At 40.7% G+C, this 22,497-nt stretch overlaps 1 protein-coding gene across 5 annotated transcripts in view; it reads right to left on the minus strand.

Annotated features, from left to right (window-relative positions):
- Window positions 1-1,112: 1,112 nt before the first annotated feature.
- Window positions 1,113-22,497, minus strand: part of LOC120515399 (protein asteroid homolog 1-like) — a 47,829-nt gene continuing 26,444 nt past the window's right edge. For 4 of the 5 annotated variants that reach the window (XM_039736356.1, XM_039736357.1, XM_039736358.1 and 1 more), the window contains 3 exons: window positions 20,196-20,406; window positions 11,497-11,683; window positions 1,113-4,110 (listed from right to left, as the gene is read on the minus strand). In XM_039736356.1, the coding sequence (XP_039592290.1) occupies window positions 3,825-4,110; window positions 11,497-11,683; window positions 20,196-20,406 (684 nt within the window). In that variant the 3' untranslated portion in view covers window positions 1,113-3,824. Of the gene's footprint in view, window positions 4,111-10,766; window positions 11,385-11,496; window positions 11,684-20,195; window positions 20,407-22,497 lie in introns of those variants that run through there. The other variant, XM_039736361.1, reaches the window with a different exon arrangement.

The following is a 22,497-nucleotide window of genomic DNA, read 5'->3' on the forward strand; positions in this document are numbered from 1 at the left end:
GACTACAAATGCCGGCCTACGCTTATTTCAATGCAAGTTACGTTTCAGTCAACTAAATACACTCCCAGTTCAGCACAGCTTGACCATCATTGATCAAACTGATGAAGTGGTCTAATGAGCGTAGTCAGCAAGATCAAATGTTTCAATCCAAGAAGCCAGTCTGTGTAAGCACATTGCTGTTAAGTTTTAAACAAGCACACATTTCCAGAGATGTGTTCAGGTTGCAACGACGTCCGTTACACAGATAGCCACACAGTGAAAATATTCACTTGACGAGGTCCTCGGCCACTGGCGCCAGCACACTGTAGTATGGTGATGATTTCTGATGCCAGTACTGAAGTGCCAGAGAAGTGCTGGACTTCCAAGTTCTGATCCAGCTGGCCCTGCAGTGAAACTCCGAGACTCTTTTCTTCTTCTTGCACGCTACATTTGCTTTTATCATCATCTGCGCTGTAATTAAAGTATTTCCACACGTTACTTTCTCGCTTTAAAACATCTGTGCAAAACTCCCTATCATAAACCGCACGTACTTACTGCTTCAACCCGACGATTCAAATGTGCTCAACAAACAAACAACGGCCCTTCACAGAAGTTCACCGCAGAGATCACCGCATAGTAAACGGTGCAACGTAACTGAACGCTCAGGGCGACCTGCAAACAACCCCTCTGCACGACTGAACTGACTGAACGAAAATGCAATTGCTGTTTTTTTTCGTTTTTACTCAATTTTCGTTCTCGTTTTAAATCGTTCACATATCACTCATTTTTATTTAGTTTTAGTTTCTCTGGTTGTCTTAATATCAGTTCTCGTTCTTGTAAAAACGAAAAGCAATATTTTTCGCTCTAGTTGTTGTTTTCGTTATTAAAGTATCGCTGCTGGACACCAGTTGTTTGACTGCTAATTAAGGAAAAGGAAACGATTAAAGGGTCTGAGTCTTCAAGAGCAAGTCAGTTACAATGAGTTCAAAAGAAGTTAATTAGCAGCAAGAAAACGGTCCCTCATTAAGAAAAGGGCGAGAATGAAAACCTGCAGCCATGGCGGCTCTCCAGGAATTAGCGACCCCTGCCCAAGAGGGAAAGATAAAAAATGAACAAATAACAAGTGGTAAACACACACACACAAATTAATATGCCATTATTTATTAAAAACATGAATTCAGATAACAGATAATAGTATTGTATTACAAAGCGTTTGCCCCCCCACCCCACGACGTCCCCTTCAGCGGCGCTAGCTTGACCAGTCCCTCTCATCGTCTGTCCTACTCTCCTTTCTGGGACTGCTACTGCCCTGTGATGTTTCACCGCTTTCTTGACCCCAAGGCCGTCTTCATGTCCTACAGGTGTCTGGTGTGGCCATTCCTCATTCCTGTATTGTTCCACTTCTTTAGCTGTCACCTTGTGCAGTGTGTCACATGTTGAGGTCCAAACCACCATCCTGACCACCCACCCCGACATTCAAATCTTGGAAATGAAGTTCGTTAGGTGAAATGCCATCACTGTTTTCATTAAATGTCACAGCTTCTCATTGGTTGGCCTTGCCGAACACCACACGTGTCACCTGGTCACCCCCAAAGCATTTTATTCCACAATTTTCTTGTTATGCTGCAGCTAAAGCAATTCTTGTTCAAATCCTTCTTCATTCTGGACTTGTAAAATCTGACATTTTAGGTGCCCAGAGATGGGGGGCAACAAGCTGTTTTGAAGTGGGTATGCAAGACTCTTATTATGACCCCATAGTGATGAACCTCAGTAAGTAGGGACCTTACAGCATCTCCTTTGAAATATGAGTGATGTACATTGGTCTGCCATGATTGGGGAGAAGAGGGGTCCCTCTGGAGGACAGAGAGTGGTACTTTTAGCTTCCACAATTTGGGGGATCTTGAATCAGGGAATTTGGGGGTCTGTTCTTAAAAATCCATTCAATTGAGGAGTGGGGTATCAACATTTACCCCTTGAAGTAGAGAGCGATTTGCAGAGGGTCCCACCCTAAAGAACCTCAAGGTTTTCAGAGGAGTGGGGATGTTGGGGATTCAAAACGCACAGCAGGCAGTCGAGGGGAAAGAGCACTAAAGGAGCTAAGGGTGTTACTTAGATCCTTAATTTGATATGAACTTAATTTTTAATAATTTAACTTATTAAAGTATTATAAAGAGTAAAGCAGTTTAGTAAACAAGAGGCCAGTACCATGTAAGACCTCTTTGACTCAGAGACTTTTTGGAGATTTGTCCTGACAAGTCAGTCCTCCTTGAAGGACGGGTCTGCAGGAGATGCCAGATGATCCAGCAATTCAAACTGAGGGTTACTGATCTGGAGGAGGAGGGGACTGGCTGGCATTGTAGTAGACAACTGGCAGACATGCGCCAGGTGTCCTTGGTGGAGATGGTGTGCACACCTGAAGTGATGCATCTGAAGACTCCCAACCAGACTAGACAGACAGACAGACAGATAGAGAGGTGGGTCACATTTGGATGTAGGCCAAGGGGCATCAACCCCAGAGTTAGACGTGTCAAGCCATTTTCAGGACCCTGTGGAGCTGATTGGTGACTGTGAGAACACGGAGGTGGTAGGCAGGCAGGAGGAGCTCCAACGGGCCACCTCAAAACCAGTCCCCACAAAGAGAGAGTTTGTAATTAAAGGGTGACGTGATCATGAAAGTAATTAGTCCAGTGGATCGAGACGGTGACTTTAAAATGAGTTCAACAAGAACACAGGGACACAGTTGGCAACTTATTTTGGGTAAATTTCACACAAGCATTGGGAAGTTTTTCTTCACGCGGAAAAATAAAGATATCTGAAATAAGTGACCGTTAAGTGTGGTAGACAGGAGAACTCCGGGGACATTTCAAACTCAACTTGATGCTTTGGAGGAATTAAGTGATGGTAATACCACATCTGACCAGGGGGTGGCAGGGTGACTAACTGCCTCTCTCGGTTCCCTGCAGACCTTTCCTGAGAAATTCTGCCAGGTTCTGGCGCCTCTGAAGACCTTGCTTCCGGTTCCGGGCCCTTAGATGATGTCACTTCTGGCCCAGACGGCACCACTTTTCGGGCCCATAGATGACGTCACTTCCTTTTCCATCTCCTTAGATGAAGCCACTTCCGGTTCCGGGCCCTTCAATGATGTCACTTCCGGCCCAGACGGCACCACTTTTCGGGCCCTTAGATGACATCACGTCCTTTTCCATCTCCTTAGATGACGCCACTTCTGGTTCTGGGCCCTTAGATGATGTCACTTCCGGCCCAGACGGTACCACTTTTCGGGCCCTTAGATGACATCACGTCCTTTTCCATCTCCTTAGATGATGCCACTTCTGGTTCTGGACCCTTAGACGACGTCACTTCCTATACGGGCCTTTAAAGCTGCCCACCCATGAAGCAGTTCTACTTTGGACTCAGTCTTGTGAACTACTCTGTTATTTTCAAAAGCCTTTTGAAGCCAAGGATATTCTACTGGTGGCTGCCCCAAACCTTTTCACGATGTCTGGTCTGTGTTTCTAGCACAGTGGTTAAGACTGACGAGCTTTGTTGGGCTGAATGGCCTGTTCTCCTCAAGCTTTTTCTAATGTTATAAAAAAATAAATCAATGAGTGTCCATAATATTAGAAAATACAGAACTGATACATTCATATGTAAAAATATTATATATGATTCATATGTAAAAAGATATAAATGTATTCCCAACGGAGGGCCATATCATTCGTGTAAATTTATAATACAGGAAACAGTGTCGTGCACGTCGAGTAAAGCTGTGATCCATCAGATATGTACGCTTCAGAGGTCACACAAACATTAAAAACAAGTGAGGGGAGGATTTTGGGTGACACTTAATCTTCGTCAAGTGACAAAAGTGCAAATCGATTATCTGTGTTATGAAGAGATTTTGTGCTCACATTCTTGCTCATTTTTGATTTGCTGTCTTTCTTTTGAGCCGCAGATTTTTTGCCCCTTTTCTTTGGGTGGAAAAAATCCAAAGGTAACTCTGAAGTGACGGCCGTCAGAAGATTCTCGTAGAGTCTGGAGGCTAATGCTGACCCAGATAACAGGGACCTTGGAGTGGCTTTAGAATTGAGCTCCTGGAACACTTGATGCATGAAGGTACCGCTGTAGAGCCTGCGAGGAGAAAATCAGAGATGTTCGGTTTAACTTGGCCTGCAGTGCGTTCAGCCCGAGCTTTTACAAGGGCAGTGAAGAGTTTCACTTGTTTTGTGCGCTCACTTCATACATCAGAGAGACAATCCCAGAGGTCAGCGGCTATAATCGAACACTCTCGGGCTCTCTTCCCGCTTTGCCTGCTGATCTATGAACCTCTGAAAAGCAGCTGCTAATGAGAGCGCCTGGGGTCTGAGGGCGACCCGTCTCTTCCGTAAATGCAGAAGAGAGTTTGTGCGCTGCTTGAAGATTCAACCTCATCTTTTCAATGACATGTACTTTATTAAGGCTGAAAAATCACACTTTAACCCTTAAACTGCCACATACTTGGAGGTTAATGCACCCCCTGGACGCCAAATACTTTTTTTTGCTGCACTTTTTAAGTAAACGTCACAATTCACAAAGAAAAAAAGTGACATTTTAATGGAACACATTTTTTTTTCATGCAAAGAGCATCACAATTACTGTACCACTGATCATTTTACACACTGCTAATGAACTGTAAAAACTACTGGAACAATATGAGTTGGCTCTGAGGCTAAGGATCTTCACTGGTATCCCGAAGGTTGCCGGTTCAAATTCCCGTCACTGCCAAAAGAGATCCTACTCTGTTGGGCCCTTGAGCAAGGCCCTTAACCTTCAATTGCTCCAGGTGTGCTCAATGTACAATGGCAGACCCTGTGCTCTGACCCCAAGGGGTATGTGAAAACTAACAAATTCCTAATAACACCTATAAGGTGAAATAAAGAACAAAAAAAAAAAAAGGTGCAACCGATGCCATGGATGAAATTCAGTAAATCACCGACTGCGCCACACAGCTGGCTGCACACAGAGGCTAACGCTGATGCTGGCAGGCTAATCTAGTGCAGCGGCTGAACCCCAGGGACAGTGATACCGATTGGCTACGCTAGGGGGTGCCAGTGCTCACGAACTGGTTGCTCAACGAATGTACAGCACGGACTGATCAGCTCCAGCAGGCTGGCAAATTGCACTGGGAATGGAGTATAGCCGATTCCGGCGGTTTAAGGGTTAATCTTTGTCATGATAAAAGATAATAAACTTATTGATCACATTGACTTGCAAGAAATGTGTCACAACTGGAAAAAAACGGTGATGATCTTGTTGTTGCATCATGTCATGTCCGTTTAGAGAACACTGGCTGCTTTATTAAGAATGGCAGTGATATTTGAGCGAGTGTGTTCTGCAAAGGCCTGTTGTGGCCCTGGGGATGAAACAAACACTCGCTTAAGCACTTTGAGCTACATTTTTTTGTATGAAAATGCGCAATATAAATAAATGTTGATTGATTGATTAATGTGTAGCGGTGCTACGTGAATGTCTACGTCTTAACTGTGTCTTGTGCTGAGTCGCGTCTTTTATACCAGGGGTCGCCAACTCCAGTCTTCAGGTTTTCATTCTAACCCTTTTTTTTTTAATGAGTGCCCTGTTTGTGCTGCTAACTAACTTCTTGTGAATTCATTTTAATTGACTTTTTTTTTTTTTTTTAAGATTTGTTCCCCTGAATTTTTTCATTGTTCTTCTGAGTTGCTCCATTTCTTTCCTTAAGTGGCACCCAAACAGAAACCTAATGTGAAGTGAGGGAGCCAACAGAAGACCACCTAAGTCAGAGCCTCAAACTCCAACTGATTTCAGTCCAACCAGTTGCTTAATGAGGTCCCAAGTCTTGTCGTTAATTAAACTCGTTCTTTAATTCCGTGGCTTGTTGCTGCTCTCGTGGTGCATTAGCAGACATTTCTCAAATTGTTGGTTTTCTCTTTTCTGTTCAAATGTTTCGTGGACCTGAGCAGATCAGCATTCCTGAGACCTTCATCTTTCTTTATTTTCAGATATGGTATGATGGGCACTAGTTGTTTTTGGCTCATTTTGCATCTCATTATTGTTTAGCTGCTAATTAAGGAAAAAAACAATTAAGAGGTCTGAGTCCTCAAGAACAAGTCAATTAAACTGAATTGAAAAGACGTTAATCAGGAGCAAAAACAGGTCACTCATTAAGAAAAGCATTAGAATGAAAACCTGCAGCCACGGTGGTCCTGCAGGACTGGAGCTGGTGACTCCTGTTTTATAGCGTTGTCCTGATTATTAATGGTCTGTCTGGGTCTGATTCAATGTTTTTCCCCTGGAAACAAGTGGGGGTGGGAGGATAACGCTGTGGAACCGAGACCCCTTGTGGTATTTTTCCTGTCAACACATCAGTTTCATCCGGGTTATTTCTACTTAAACAAGAGGACGAAAGAGAAAAAAAGAGAGTCATTTACAACACCGACACTTCACAAAAAGGAAAAGTCAAAATGAAAACACTGATATGGATCTTCTTGTACCTTTCAACGCCGGACAAGGAACGATTTCACCATCCCTATACAAACCCCGGGGCTCTGGATCATACCGATACACCGAGGACAATACGGTGAGACTGGTTTTGGTCATTTGGGAAATGAGCAATCCACCAATTTCATTCATATTATAATTACCGTACGATAATTTCCCACCGGACGATGTTCCTATTCATTAATTCATTAATCATCCCGTTTCATGTTTTGGACTTTATGTGTGTTTCGTGTTTTCTGTGCGTCACACTTGTTTCATGTTCAGTGTAGGGACAATGGAAGGTTTGTGCTGTCTGTATGTTAATTGATTCACCTCTTAATTATTGTGCAGATCCACTCACGTTTGGGGTGGTGTGTTGTTTTGGGGGGAGTGAGAGGATATATTGTGCTGTTGTTTGTTTTTAATTATTAACATAGTACTAGGGTGTTGTACCATTGTGTTAGCAATTATGAATACAATATATTGAGAAGTCAAGCAAAATGACTCCTTTTATTGGCTAACTAAAAAGATTACAATATGCCAGCTTTCGGGGCAACTCGGACCCCTTCTTCAGGCAGAGATGTAATCCTGAAGAATTGAAGAATCCTGTTGCCTGAAGAAGGGGTCCGAGTTGCCCCGAAAGCTGGCATATTGTAATCTTTTTAGTTAGCCAATAAAAGGAGTCATTTTGCTTGACTTCTCACTACTATTAATATAGATACATCATTATTTTACATACAGTTTGCTTATTGTCCGTTTAAACCGTCAATTGGGCTTGTCTTATCTAACGATTCCTCATTTTGCCAGGCCATGGGTCTTGCTGGCGTAGCTGCCATTCTGGACGGGTGTGTCAGCCTTTACAAATGGTGGATGGAGATACTTTGGCGATGCCTCCATCTCCTTCAATTAGTTCATTTGTTGTGGTCTTCAAGTTCAGTGGAACTTTTCATAACAAAAGTCATTCATCTCTGGCAAGTAATTTTTTCTTTCCTCCTGTATAATGAGTGCCTGTGTGGTCCCTAGATATCTGTGTTTGTGAACAGAAGCTCAATACTCCTTCAGTTGTTTGGAAAAATCGGTCCGAAGGAGGCCCAAATTTTCTTTCTTCGCTGAGTTCACAAGGCACTGGCTGTAAAAGTAGGCCATTAAATACAGACACAGGTGTACTCTCATTTAAGACAAACTGCAAAACCGAGGCTTCTAAGAGTCATGACATTAATTTGTGGCATCTGTTTAAACAGATACTCAGCTTGGTGGATGGAAACTGAAAATCTGATCTAGTAAAAATATAAATCCGAATCTAAGCTATTTTTTTGACATTATCATCTATGGAAATAGAGTGCTCTGTGTGTGTGTGTGTGTGAGTGCTCTGTGTATGTGTGTGAAATCTGTGATGGACTGGGGTTGTGTCCAGGGTTTGTTCCCCACCTGTTGCACTCGGGTCCTAATCTGGAATCTTGAGGTGGTTCATCATGTGGTGGGTGTGGCTTGACACTGTATAAGTGCCGGCTCCTAACCACCCCCCAAAACAGACCCTCATGACCCTGTTCAGGGCAAGTGGACTAGGAAATGTCTGACTGACTGACCTATGGAAATGAAGAAGATACACTAATGATACGTTTGGTAAATGTGGAAGGCACATTTTCTTAATTCAAAACCTTTGCTACTCCAAAGTAGCCAAATTGTGTAAGTTTTAGGGTTCCCCCATTGGAACCCTGACACTTTTTAGCTGCATTATAGAACACAAGAGCAGGCTAATTCTCTTTTTAAATGTATTCAATACGCTTCACTTTAGAACACAATTTTATGCGTCAAATTAAAATACACCACAATTGTGAAGAAATAACTTCAACATGAAAAATACAGAACTTATTCTTTGTACACAGGGAATGTATAGTAATGTGGCAGGTGTGGAGCTGTGAAATGCTGGGTTTAACACAAGAATTAGCAAAGCCTATGAAAAAATTTGTAATCCCGGCCCACCTTAAATCCGTTCGCACCTCTCCGTTAGAGTCTTTTGTGTTGTAAATGTGTCGATCAGCGCAAGCAGCCTGCTATCCCAACGCCCCACCGCCGCAGAAATGACAAAAATCACTCTCTCAGCTCAAGCCTTGTTTATCTGTTAGTGAGGTACCTGGAGCTGCAGACGGTAAATAATATCTCGTTATTTGGAACACGTGCATTTCCTGTGTGTTCCGTGTCTACAAAGATCTGTGTAAGTGTAGGATGACAGGCAATGCAAGAAATGTTGAACACATACCTAAGAGACAAACTTTTTTCATGTTTTAGTACTAACGACAAAATTTTGACATGAAGTGTATAATGTGTGAAAACTGAAGTCCAAATATCAAATAAGCACTTTCACAAAAGGTACAAATATAATTGAACAAGTGTGCTTTTATTTAAGACTATAACCGAAGAAAAAGAAATCAGGTTTAGTGTACTTTGTTGTCATGACTTCTTTGGTAGTACAGCGGTAACAGCTGCTGACTCATAATCTGGAGGTCGCGGGTTCCAGCCTTGACGTGTCCCAAAATAAACATTTTGAGTAGTGAGCTGCTCTTATTGTTACTATTATACAATAAAAACATACATTTGATTTGAGTCTGTATCAGCCGCTGTAAATGTATGGTACTTTTAGTTAGCTTTTTTTTTTTATTCAGTTCTATTCTCTCAGTTGTGTTCGCGCTCCCCCCGATCTGACACTGCTCTTTTCAGATAAAGACGTTGTAACAATCGCCCGATACAGGAACATGATTACTACACTTCACCACCCGAGAGGTAAGTGGACGATATTTGAAGGATAAAATAGCATTGCCATATTTGGTCCTGGGCCCATCTTGTCCCCTATGCGCACCCTTAAATAACTGGCAAAAAATTCAGAAGAAAGTGGGACTGGTAAATATATTGAAATCCACTGATTACATTTACTTGCCCGGTGCCTGAGTGCTCATTTGTGAACCCCTTTCCCAAGACGCCCTGCCCTCCCCAGCAGCCAAATCTTAATTCCCGGTTTGACGCAGACATAAAGAGAAATAAAAAAGAACGGATCTCAGAGAAAACAAAAAGAAAGATTTAACGTAGTCCATAAACACAGCGAAGAAACCTGCAGTACAGTTCCTACTGTAGGATGGAGTGAGGAAAACAAAAACAGTCCTCCGGCGAAAACAGCTTCCTGGCTGACTATCCCGAAGAAAACTCAATCACAAGTCCGACTCACCAAATGGGAGCACCCTGAGAACACCAGCCCCTGGCCTCTTCTCAGGGATTCATCAAACTGATTCAACTTCGGGGTGGCCACCCACAGATAGCAGACTTCCCTGGGTGAACTCAGATCCTGACGATTCTTAAACTGCAGATGGTTGCCTCATTGCCTTCTGCCTTTTCCTTTTTTCCTCCTCTCCTCAAGCCGCCATTCTCCTTAAAAAGAAAAATTTCCCGCCGAAACATCCTTTCCCTGCTTGGTTGTTATAGTAACATGATGCTGGCAACTGGCAGCTGGAATATATACTGGGCGGGATCCTCCCAGCACTTGGTCGTCCACAAAAGTGCCTGAATGGCTATTCATACACACTCTCCCAGCCACATTATAAAGTGACGGACAGTCCAGAAGGCCAACCCGCGTGACAAGTTATGTAGTCTTGCTACATAGTGCTATAACAGAGGTGAACTCAGATAAGGATGAGGGCTCTATATCGGAGAAAGAGAACAGAATCCACAAGAAACGTCCACTCACACATAAGAACAACGCAGCTGCCCCAGGCATAATGGTGAAAGATGGCACCATTTGGATGCAGCAAGAGGTCAGGCGTCATCCTGCCAGTCAGTCTGCCCCACACCTGTCCTCAAACGAAGCAGCAGGGCTTACAGAGCTCACCAACATATCGTGCAAAGTCCTGTTTGTGATTATGTTTTGTGATGGTCTTTACATAAGAAACATTTATATGTTACTTATATAAATGCCAGATTGAATGTTATTTACCTTGATTTATTTACTTACCTTCCTACAGCGTTAAGTCACAAGTAGACAGCAGAGCTTCCTCCGTTTGATGGACAAGGGCATGCTGACAAAGGTTTGTTATACTTGTACCTTTTGCGAAAGTGTTTATTTGATATTTGGACATCAGCCTTCAAACATTATACACTTCATGTCAAAATTTTGTCGTTAGTACTAAAACATGAAAAACGTTTGTCTTTTAGGTATGTGTTTACATAGATCTTTGTAGGCACTGAACACACATGAAATGCATGTGTTCCAAATAACAAGATATTATGTGAATTTCCCCTTGGGATTAATAAAGTATCTATCTATCTATCTATCTATCTATTCACCGTCAGGTGCCTCACTCCCAAATAAACAGGACTTGAGCTGGGATAGCTTTTTACTGTTTCGGCGGCGATGGGATAGCAGGCTGCCTGTGCTGATCGACACATTTACAACACAAAAGACGCTGACGGAGAGGTGCGAATGGATGTAAGGTGGACCAGGATTACTAATTTTTTTGTAGGCTTTGGTAATTCTAGTGTTAAAAGTATTAGGTAAGGTGTATGGAAACTATTAACTAGTAATATAGAACAGATAACTTTCTTTGAGTAACGACCCTAACTCTGGTCAAATGATAATACAGAGAAAGCAAGGAAATTGTGAGCGAAACACTGGAGCTAAAAATGGATTACAAGAGCCGATTGTGTCTGCTCAGGGGGACACCACCCCACTTCTCTCTGTCTTGAAACGGCAGCAGTGCGGATCAGACTCAGAGATTTAGGGTTACATTCCGCTGCTGTGCTAAAGGAGAACTCCACCAGCCAGTGGCCAATTGGTCTGCTAGCTATGAAGAGACTTCTTATGCCACAGTGGCTCATGGCACTTCACATCTCTGGTCCCCTCTGATCCGAGCTTGTAATTTGCACTAGTGCCCACAATGAGAAAAAGAAAAAAACAAAGTAATCTTTGAAAAATTTTGATTTTATCATGATAACAGTTTTAAAAACACAGAAATCGGAAAATCGTGCTCTGCTTACCACTGTATTTCTGGTTCTTGAAGTGGACATCGAAGAACCTGGTTTAGATAAAGACTCATCTGAAGAGACGTCTGCCACTGGGAAAATATGTGAGCAACATCAACATCCAAGCTCCACCGTGGCATTCTGTGCAGCTTCTGCAATGCCCAACATGTTGTCTTAACGTCCTCACGGGATGCTGCAGGATCTGACAGTAAAAAAAAAAAAAAAATTAAGCAGGTGTCACCATTGGCAGCAGCAATGATCAACGATATTCAGTGCATCCCTATGGTTTGTGTATTTAATAATCTGTGCACTCTATGAGGACCTTGCTTATAAAATATTATCTTTTCAGAATGCCTATAATGGCTACTGACCTGGCCCCATTGTCTATGTGCAGTAGAGTGGTAGCTCCCGCTGCGATAAATAACCTTGCTGTTCTTGTGTCAAGTGGAATGAGGCTATTTTTCCTAAAATCCTTAGACTCCACCTCGTCTTTTGAGTGCAAGACAGAGACTCGCGCGTCACGATATACAACATGCAGTTTTATTCTGGTTATTATTATTATCATCGTCAGTATGTTTCAGTGTTTGCTTGCCTTTTTTTTCACTTTGGTTCTGCATGTGTCACCTGAAAGGCCGTTTATTTCAACAGAGTCCACCTCAAGGTTATTAGAGTTTTGCCTTTTTATATTAGTTTTTATTTCTATATTTTTTCTGACTTTACTTGGAAATTCAGTTTAGTTTTAGTTTTACTTCATTGTGTAGTTTGTTTTAATTTTGTTTTTATTTCACAAAGACATTTTTATATCTATTAGTTTCAGTTTTACTTTTAGTAATTATGGCGTGGTTAAAGAGCTACTATGGAGTTTAGTTTTGTGTCACAATCGGACAGAACTGTACACTTAATGGATTTGGATACAAGTTTAATGTTTGCGGAAGCTTACTACACTACATGGTTTACTATCTGGTTTTGTTTTTGTCTGAGAAGAACAAGCATAATCAAAACCAGATACTGAATATGAACAATTTTATACAATTTCACCATTTTTAAAATATTTTCTATGTCATTTGTGCTGAACAAATCTGTGCTGACTGTTGGCACTTTTTATCTTTTCCATTTTTCGCCCAGAATGGGGCAATTTGTGATGAAATGTAGGTGCATTTTAAGTTGTAAGGGTTTTTAACTCTAAATGTCTACACAACATTTCCTGCTCCAAGACAATGTGCTTATAATGAATGCCTTCAATATTACATTCCAAAATATCCCATACTGGGTTTTGTTATTTTCTACCAGCCATATTGATCTCTGATTCCATCTCAGGCACAAACAATTTATAGACAGAATTTTGCCACCTGCAAGCCTGAAAAGATATCAAAAATCAAAAATTAGATTCTGCTGTGGTCTGATTGGTGTGATCATTAAAATCATGGGGCCTTAAGAAAAACAGGACTCTTAGACTTGAATGAGTGTGCAGACCCCACCTGGCTGTAATGAGGGAAACAAAGAAAAACAAACATGTAATGTCAAGGTTAGGGGCAGTGAGACTTGGAAAAGCCCACCATAAGAACAGTAAACCCATAATGAGCAGAGTAAGAGCAGGTAATAGGTGTATGTAGGGGCACAAAACGACAGAGACGGCATCTGAAATTAAGAACAATATAAACCTGTTTATTTAGAGTAGGATCGCAGGAAACCTGGAGCCTACCCAAGCAGTTCTGGATGCAAGGCAGGAAAAATCCCTGGTATACAATATGTATGATATGGCTGATGTTAAGAACAAACTATCTATTTTGAGAGAGAGAGAGAAAAATTGAAAAAAGAGGACCAAATATTTTAAAATCTAATTCTGCTACTGGACTATTTTCACAATATCAGGTACTTTGAGCTGTACGTGTCTGTATTCAGCTCGCGCCGTCACTGCCAGTGCTGTGTGAACAGCTGCCCTCCGTCTTCAGCTGCCGTTCACTCGATGAATACACGCGGGCAGGCAGCTTGTGGTGAATGACTTTCTGTTTTAAGAGTTAAAAGTTACAAGGGTTAAAGACTAGTGGCAAGAATATTCATCCAAAAACAAAAACTAAAAATATTTTTAGTAAATTAATATTTTATTTCAGTTAGTCTTTCCAGCTACTTTAATAGTTTTGTTTAGTTTTTCATTTTGGTTTTGTTAATTATTTTATTTCAGTTTACGAAAATCTTTTTTTAATAATAGTTTCAGTTTTGATTTTAGTTTTTGTTAACTATAATAACCTTGGTCCAGCTGCAGTCAGGACAGTCTTAGGCCTCATTCAGATTCAGCGACCTGAGACATTCTGAGGCCTGTAATAGGATGCCCCTGTCAGCTGTATCTCCACCCACTTTCCACGCCCTCACTCCACCCCCGTGTTAGTGATACACTTTTGTGCTAAATGTGCTAATATAGTAATGGTGGTAAATGTGTGTGCAAAAAAAATATTTATCGTAAATGAAAGAAGTTTCACCAGGATAATCTGTCGTGCTAATGTAATAAACATGTCTTCGTACTTACAAGCCATCATCCGCAATGGGTACGCAAAGCCACTCGACTAATAGAGAAGGTCTTAGCTGGGCGACTTAAACGACTACTTTATGCCTCTTCATGCTTCTGAGGGTGAGTGCGTCATTCCTCTGGAGCATAAACTCCACTACAATTAATTCATCGTTAATATAAATATTAAAATTGTGTACACCAGTAATAATAAAGTACTAATGATATAACACAGAGAGGACCACAAAGACAACACTCTAAATAGCTCCTAAACGTCCGGTGCCGTAGTATTGCATATTTTGACTACAAAAATTCTATGATTTATTCGATTCAGAGTCTATAAGAATATGTAATGTTAACCGTAGCTGAATGCAGCATATCATTTATTCTTCTTTGTCTTCTTTCTTCGCATTTCCTATTTTTATACGGGGTCAGCCTTCTGATTACCAGTGTAGATCCTCAGCCACAGAGCCACAACTCCATTGAGTGCAGCATATAACAAACGTATTAAAAAGTACAGTCTCATGAATGCACTTTCATGGCAAATGCAGATATAAAACGTATACTATACAATACAAAACGTTAAGATTTTTTGTTCAATGTGTTTCTAATATATGACACCAAAACAACTGCTTCGGATGCAGAACAAAGCAACCTTGATAGTTTAGAAGTTTAATAAATGCTGAATACACATTTTAGTGCAGGAATTAAAGGGAATTGAAATCATCATGAGGGGCGTCGGTCACCAGCAAAACAGGGGAGGGGCTTCAGAAGGGGGCGTCAATTTATGGACCTCATAGTGTCTGAAGTGCTCGGATCTGTCCTGACTGCATCTGGACTTCTCATTCAGTTTTGCAAAGCCATCTAAAAAAAGGGGCAACAAAACTCTTAGTCACGGATTGGTTTGAAGTACAGTAATCCCTCCTCGATTGCGGGGGTTGCATTCCAGAACTCCCCGCGATAGATGAAAATCCGCAGAGTAGAAACCATATGTTTGTATGGTTATTTTTATATATTTTAAGCCCTTATAAACTCTCCCACACTGTTTATAAATATTCTCCACACAGTTATACAGTATCGCTTGTTTATCGCTGTTAATCCGTTCCAGACTCTACCGCGATAAATGAATTTCCACGAAGTAGGATTCTTTATTTATAAATCTAATATTTTCGCAGTTAGAGCATAGAAAACCTGTTTGCGACCTTCTAAATACATTTAACATTATTAGAGCCCTCTAGACATGAAATAACACCCTTTAGTCAAAAGTTTAAACTGTGCTTCATGACAAGACAGAGATGACAGTTCTTTCTCACAATTAAAAGAATGCAAACATATCTTCCTCTAAAAAAGGAATGCGTGTCAGGAGCAGAGAATGTCAGAGAGAGAGAGAGAGACAGCGAGAAAAGCAAACAATCAAAAATCAATACGTGCTGCTAGAGCTTTTAAGTGTGCGAAGCACCGCGCGGGAAGCATATCGTATATCATTGAGGAGTTTTACTTAATACGTAATACGTGCTCTGACTGGGTAGCTTCTCAGCCATCTGCCCATAGTGCCCCTTGTATGAAATCAACTGGGCAAACAAACTGAGGAAGCATGTACCATAAAGTAAAAGACCCATTGTCCGCAGAAATCCGCGAACCAGCGAAAAATCAGTGATATATATTTAGATATGCTTACATTTAAAATTCGCGATGGAGTGAAGCCGTGAAAGTCGAAGCGCGATATAGCGAGGGATTACTGTATATAAAAGTTGAATTTGAACCCTGGTCTAATGTGCACCTGGCATGTGTCCGAGTCTCATATCCTTCTGAGCTTATGCTTAAAAGCTGATGCTGTTATTTTATTATTCACTATGATAAATGCATTTCTTGTTTTTTTATATAACTCCTTAAGAGAAAATGTTTTATTTAATGGCATAACCATTTTTCTATATTTTCACTTAGTACTAAGTTTCCTGTTTTTGTACCAAGCTGGATCATAAAGAATTAGAATTTGTCTTATTGTTCAAAACCGGATAAACCTGTAGAGGAACTCGCATGTCTCCTAAAATAAAATTAAAACATTTAAAAAGGCATATACACCCAAAGGTAACAGGGCTATCAATAAAATTCTGGTCATTTAAGGTATCTGTGTTTGTCATGTCCCGAAAGCAACTGGGTGTAACCAACCAATCATGTTAATAGTTTTGCGATTATGTAATGAATTCCTTTTTTAGAGTAGTGACCTAGTCAATGAATTGAATAAATATGGCGCAGAGGACACTTTTCTCTTTGCAAAAACGAATATGACAAGTTTTTTGCCTCTTGCAAGATTTAGAGTGTTGTGCCATGTTAGCCATTATGAATGCATTGAGAAGTCAAGCAAAATGACACTTTTTATTGGCTAACTAAAAAGATTACAAATATGCCAGCTTTCCAGGCAACTCGGACCCCTTTTTCAGGCAAGATGTAAAGAAGGGGCACGAGTTGCCTTGAGAGCTTGCATATTGTAATCTTTTTAGTTAGCCAATAAAAAGAGTCATTTTGCTTGACTTCTCTCAAGATTTAGATAAAAAATAATGATTGATGCTTTCTCCTGCCTGTGTTTTATCGCTTAAAATCGGGCCATTCCAGTAAGGGGTGTCTGTATTCATAATTTTCTTCCACAAGTAGCAAAACAATCCTAAACTGACCCCATTTTTAGACTCCAAACTGGCTGGACCACCACAGCTGCTGATCTGCTAGACTCTGGGACTTTTGAATTGCTTCCACCGTCTAAACAGCTGCACACTCTGACAGCATTTGGAGAAGACAAGAGCCAATGCACCGAAGAGCTGATTGGCTCAACAATGTGATGATCAGGGCTCTATGGCGGCCATATCATCTGCTGCAGGATTCCCCGTTCCTCTTTTTACGATTTTGTCGTGTGTTTGGAGTCATTTTCTCACTGCAGAATGAAGCTGGGACTGATTGGATACTGATGCTATTGCATGTTGCATGATGGGTAAAAATCTGCCTGTGCTTTCTCGGCAGTGAGTTGGCTATTAATTGAGATCAAATCACCAACTCTGTTTGCACAAAAACAGCCCCAAACCTCCAAGGAACATCCACCATCCCTCACTGCTGTCTGCTGACATTCATCCGTGTACCATTCTTCAGCACTTTGGGTTGAAACAAAAATTTCAACTACCATTTTTCTACAACCCTGTCCTTGTATTTTCATGTGTAGGTGAATTGTTTTGTTTTATCACCACAACAGAGGAATGGCATTTTGGCCACAACTCTTCGGCAAAGACCACTTCTGGTAAGACCTTTCTGGATTGTAGATGGGTGCACCAGAGTCCCAGTTGTTTCTTCCAGACTTGAGCTGATAGCAGTACTGCTCTTCTTCTGATTTCAAATGGGAGTAACCTCGATGTTTTTCTCATTTGTTGCTCTCAGTTTCCATGAAAGAGTATTGCATTCTAGGTCATCCACGTTGTCCACTTGTTTTGGCATCTGCAGAAGAGCTTGGATAGCACAGCAGGAAACACCTGTATGCTTGGGACAGACCTTTATACCGTCTCATCTACCGTCACCTCACCTTCTCAGTATGGCTTCCCCTGCCCAGGGTTATTCCTCTACTCGACTGTTTCTGTTTCAAGTCATCATTTTGGTTCAACCTTCACATAATGTTACTGATCATTAGCAACTTGAACAAGCATTAGGCTTCATACTTGCAAAGATCCCATGTTTCTTTAACTGGAAAGTACTTTATTACTGCGTTCACTTCTTTATTTAAGGACATTCAGACATCTTATTGTATTGTTTCACATGTTTGGAAATCTAAAACTGGCTCTTTTCTGACATACAAATTCAGAAAGACATATGATAACTGTCCAAGACAAATATTTTTGTGAATTATCTACAGTGTCTAAGACTTCAGCACAGACCTATATTTAAATTTTACATGCTCTTCTTCTTTTGGATTCATTTGTAGAAAAACCTTATAAAGACCCATGGAATCTGACATACGAGTGTATGGGACACCAGTTCCCAGCATGCCTTGCAGGTGTCCGCAAAAGGTAGCATTGCCCAGGGAGATGGCCACCTAGTGTGTCAGGGGAGTATGTGGCTCTGCCAGGTTGTTTCCACCTGTCCTTTCATCCCACTGCCCTACTGGCTAGGTAAGGGTGTAACGGCCGACCCCTTATTCCCAGCCGGCAGCTACACCTCCAAGACCTGTGGCCTGGATAATTGACTGAGAAACCTTTTCCTGTCAAGCCGTACTCCTACACAGATTAACTTTCCCCACAATCGACGGTTTGAAAAGCAAAGACAATAAGCAGAATGTAAAAGGAAACAAGAATAAATGTATTAAATGGGACAAGACACGCCACAAGACAAATGTACACTCAAATATCCCCCCACCCCAACAATCCCACAGCAAACCCGACAATATATATATATATATAAATCCCCTCCCTTGTCCACGTTACATATGACACACACCACACAAACGACAAATGGCTGGCAAACGGAATGATCATGAACTTGAGTCCGGTACGTGAAATAAATGTCCTGAATACGGGTACTGATTAATGACGATAGTAATGTTCGATTTCCGGCGTTTGAATAACCTCACCGTGATTCCTCGGCGGCGGCGAATGATGATTCGACCCCGGGGTCTTCAGCGGTAAGCAGGTTGAAAGGCAGTCCGGATGAATGAAATACAAACTGGATGATAGCGCAATGGAATGAAACGGCAGGCAGGTTGTAATCGTGAATGCGTTATTGGTTGTTCTCCTTCTCTCTCCTCGTGCTGGTCTCTTTTTCGTCTCCTCCTCTTCTCCTTAAATAATCCGTGACGGCAGTAATTGATTAATTGATATACAGGTGTTTTCCAGGTAAGTGATTGTGAACTCCTCCCATCATCCGTCCTCCTTTACGGGGACAACATTAACTGATACACACAACGCAGTCAATGGGACAATGAAAACGAGACACACACAGCACTGACATTTAAACACTATGTGGCACCGCTACAAGGGTCTTCAGTCAATCCCTACCAGGAAGCTAATGTGCCCACCTGCATTTTGGCATCCTTTACCAGTGTTCTAGGACAGGCAGGGAACATCTTGCCCTTGTTTGGGCCCAATCACTGCCATGGCCTCCTGGTCAGATAAAGGACCAGAACCCATCCTGACAGGGACACCACTGCCTGCATGCCTTCTATCCATTACAAGACTTGGGGCATAATTCCAGGGCATGAAGAATAATGAAATTGATTTGTGAACACGGGTATTTAGTAAAATCATTTGCCACTAACAACAATGGCTTAGCATTAGTAAACATTTTTCTTATATGTTGAACATGTTCTGATATTTTCAGGAAAGGAAGACAGAGGATGTGAGGTAAGGTAGTTCTACTCATTATAAAACCTACGACATCCGAGGGTGGTGATGTGCTGCACGTTGAGTAAAGATTTCACTGTGACAATAATGTCCCTTTAAACCAAGAGTTCCCAAACTTTTTTCGGCCGCAGACCCCTTTACCAAAAACCTTTAAAACCGTCGACCCCCTAGTCATATGCAACGGTTTTTCATGTCTGCACTTGCTTTAATACGTTCGATAAGACAATGCACAGACATGTTTGTGCTACATGTATTTTCATGCATTCTTATGTGTGACTCTTTTAATGACACATTTTACCTTTTCGTTCACAAGTTTGGTATGTAATGTGTTTTTATCAAAAAAGTGTTTTTCTGAATTATTTTACTTCTTAATTAGGTACCTATTGGAATCATAGATATTTTGAAGTAACAAACAAACAGCAGTAGTAAGGGGGTCTATTTTTGCTGTCGTCGACCTCCAAATTTTTTTATTGAAACTATTGACCCCTAGAAAGTTCAAATCGACCCCAGAGGGTTGATATCGACCACTTTGGGAACTCTTGCTTTAAACCGAAAACAAAATGATTTTGCTGCTGGTTTATATTGCCATCTTGTGGCACTGTTTGAAATTACAACTATAAAGGTGAGTAGGATCTAAAAAATGTGTAAGCCTTTCTGTAAACATGTTTTCACTTTATTACCATGGCTTACCGAGTGCAGACCGATGGATAAAGTGGCAAATTTATCCATTTAATATTAAATCTGCAACACAATAAAGTTCAGAAACGGAAGGGTGTCTGCACACTTTCTGAACCCACTGTATATTGATTACTAAGAGAGGTTTCAAAAGTGTGTGTTACCTGCAGTTTTAGTTATTCGGCGTAGTTCTCCATACACAATTCCAAGGAGCACAGCTTGAAGATGCAGCAGGCTTGGCTTAGGATTGGAATGGGTCAGCCAGTAAGACGTAACAGAGGCTGCTAAACTCAAGTGGGAAGGAACGGCTTTGGCAACAGAAGACGTCACACCCAGCGTCTCCAGGAGAACCTGACGGCACACTGATGCTGGGACCTGAGTACAAATTGAACAAAAAAAAAAAAAGAGTTTAAACGTGCACAATAAAAGGTCTGCTTAAAACATAACAATGACATCGCTTGATGTGCTGTTCACAAGTTATGCCTTGCTGTCCCTCATTCTCTCCAAAATGGCTAGAAGAGAGTGCTAAGGCTAAAACAACAGAAAGAAAGACCAACACAGTAATACTCTTGTGTTTTAATCGGGGTCAATTAATGCTAACTGAAAGCTTTTCTTTTTTAAATGCGTTTTATTTACAAGAACAAGAAATATACAGTAATGCACAAGAACTTCAATGGTACACTCGTGAGCAATATGGTGCTACAAACATGCAAACCTGAAAAGAGAAATGTGATTTCATGGTGTTGTATCAGCGTCTTAATAGTAATGGATTTGAGAGTAACAAGTGTGAGGTGACCCCAATAAAGGAGAAGTTTGTGAAAGGATAAAGTTACTTCTTCATTATCCTGGTATTTATTAATCTGCCATGTAAAACTATGTTCTAAAGTAAACCTTTTTTTAAAATACATTTTAACGTTATCTGTTCTTACAGGATATAATTGGGCTTAAGGCTAAACGAGCCCAGAGGTGAATGAAACAGCGTTAATAGGGTTAGGGTTAATTACTGAAAATGTTTTTTCAACCCCAAAATATTACCAAGTATTGACCTGTGTCTTTAAATTACACACAAATGACAAAACAGTATATTCATGTTGTTTTAAGACGGTAAAAAAAGAATCAGGAGTGGTCTCCCCTTGACTTTCTCGTTTACTAGGATATGGGGATGGATATTTGAGCAGTAAACCACAAGACAATGATTATATTTTTATATCATGTACATTAAAGAACCATCAACAACAAACCAAATCAAATAAATAATATATTGAACAATAATTATAAAAATAAAGTTGAACAAATCGACCATGCAGCTGCATGATTAAAAGGTAAAGTATCACTTCCGGTTAGTAGAAATAGCCCAAAAGTTCATAGAAATGTAGCCGAGAGAGGATGTGCAATATCGTTATTTTTTTTTTTTAATTGTTTCCTCGAGATAACAGACTAATTTTATTGAGATCTTGAAAAAAAAACGAACTTCGTTTTCTCGAGATAGTGGAATAATTTTATTGAGATCTCGATAAAACAAAAGATCTTGTTTTCTAAAAATTATGAAGTTATTGTATCTAACGTTTAATGTTTAGCTTATTGAAGCCACGTCCCGTTTGAAATGGCAGAAGAGCAGAACTGTATTGTTCAGTGCATCACATTTTTGTTCAACCAAGGGCTGATGCAGGCTGAAATATGTTTAAGCCTTAGTTTAAAAAATACTGTAATAACGTTAGTGTCCGTCATTTAAGAAGACGGTTAGCAAGGCTTCAGCTGTATAGGCCTCACAATCTAAGCGAGTCTGATGCCAGAAGCAAAGGTCAAGTTTTGTTTTCTCGAGATCGCAATAAAATTATTCCGTTATCTCAAGAAAAATAATTTTTTAGTTTCTCGACATCTTGATAAAATGATTCCATTATCTCAATAAAACAAAGTTTGTTTTCTCGAGATCTCGATAAAATTAGTATGTTATCTTGAGTATCTAATACTTGTATGCAAAAATTGGTTGACCTAAAGTGAAATCGTACACAAGTTATCATGTTCACATACACACACTCACAGATGTAACTCCAAAAATCGTATTTTCAGACTCAAGGAGTTCTAAAACATCGAAATTAATCAAAATCTTGAAATGGAATTTTTGGGGAATTCCAATACTTTCCCTACACTTCATTTACGAGAAAGTCAGGGAGGTCCAAAATGTTGAGATTCATCAAATCTCAACATCAAACCTTTGGACGATTACAATACTTCTACTATATTTCATATACGAGAAAGTAAAAAGCAAACCATTTTTGTCAAATTTGTCAGCCATTTTACAAGGACACTGGCTGTGCGTTTCACGTTGTCAACTGCCCTGTTTGTCTTCCTCCACACTGATTGACCTCGGAAAGCCTTCGCCAAGCCCCTGTTACTGACATTATTGAATGCTGATGTGTAACTGTGAGTTGATGCCTCTCTTCTGCAGACCACTAGACAATAATA

This window comes from Polypterus senegalus, chromosome 15, assembly GCF_016835505.1.
Source record: "Polypterus senegalus isolate Bchr_013 chromosome 15, ASM1683550v1, whole genome shotgun sequence".
Taxonomy (NCBI): domain Eukaryota; kingdom Metazoa; phylum Chordata; class Cladistia; order Polypteriformes; family Polypteridae; genus Polypterus; species Polypterus senegalus.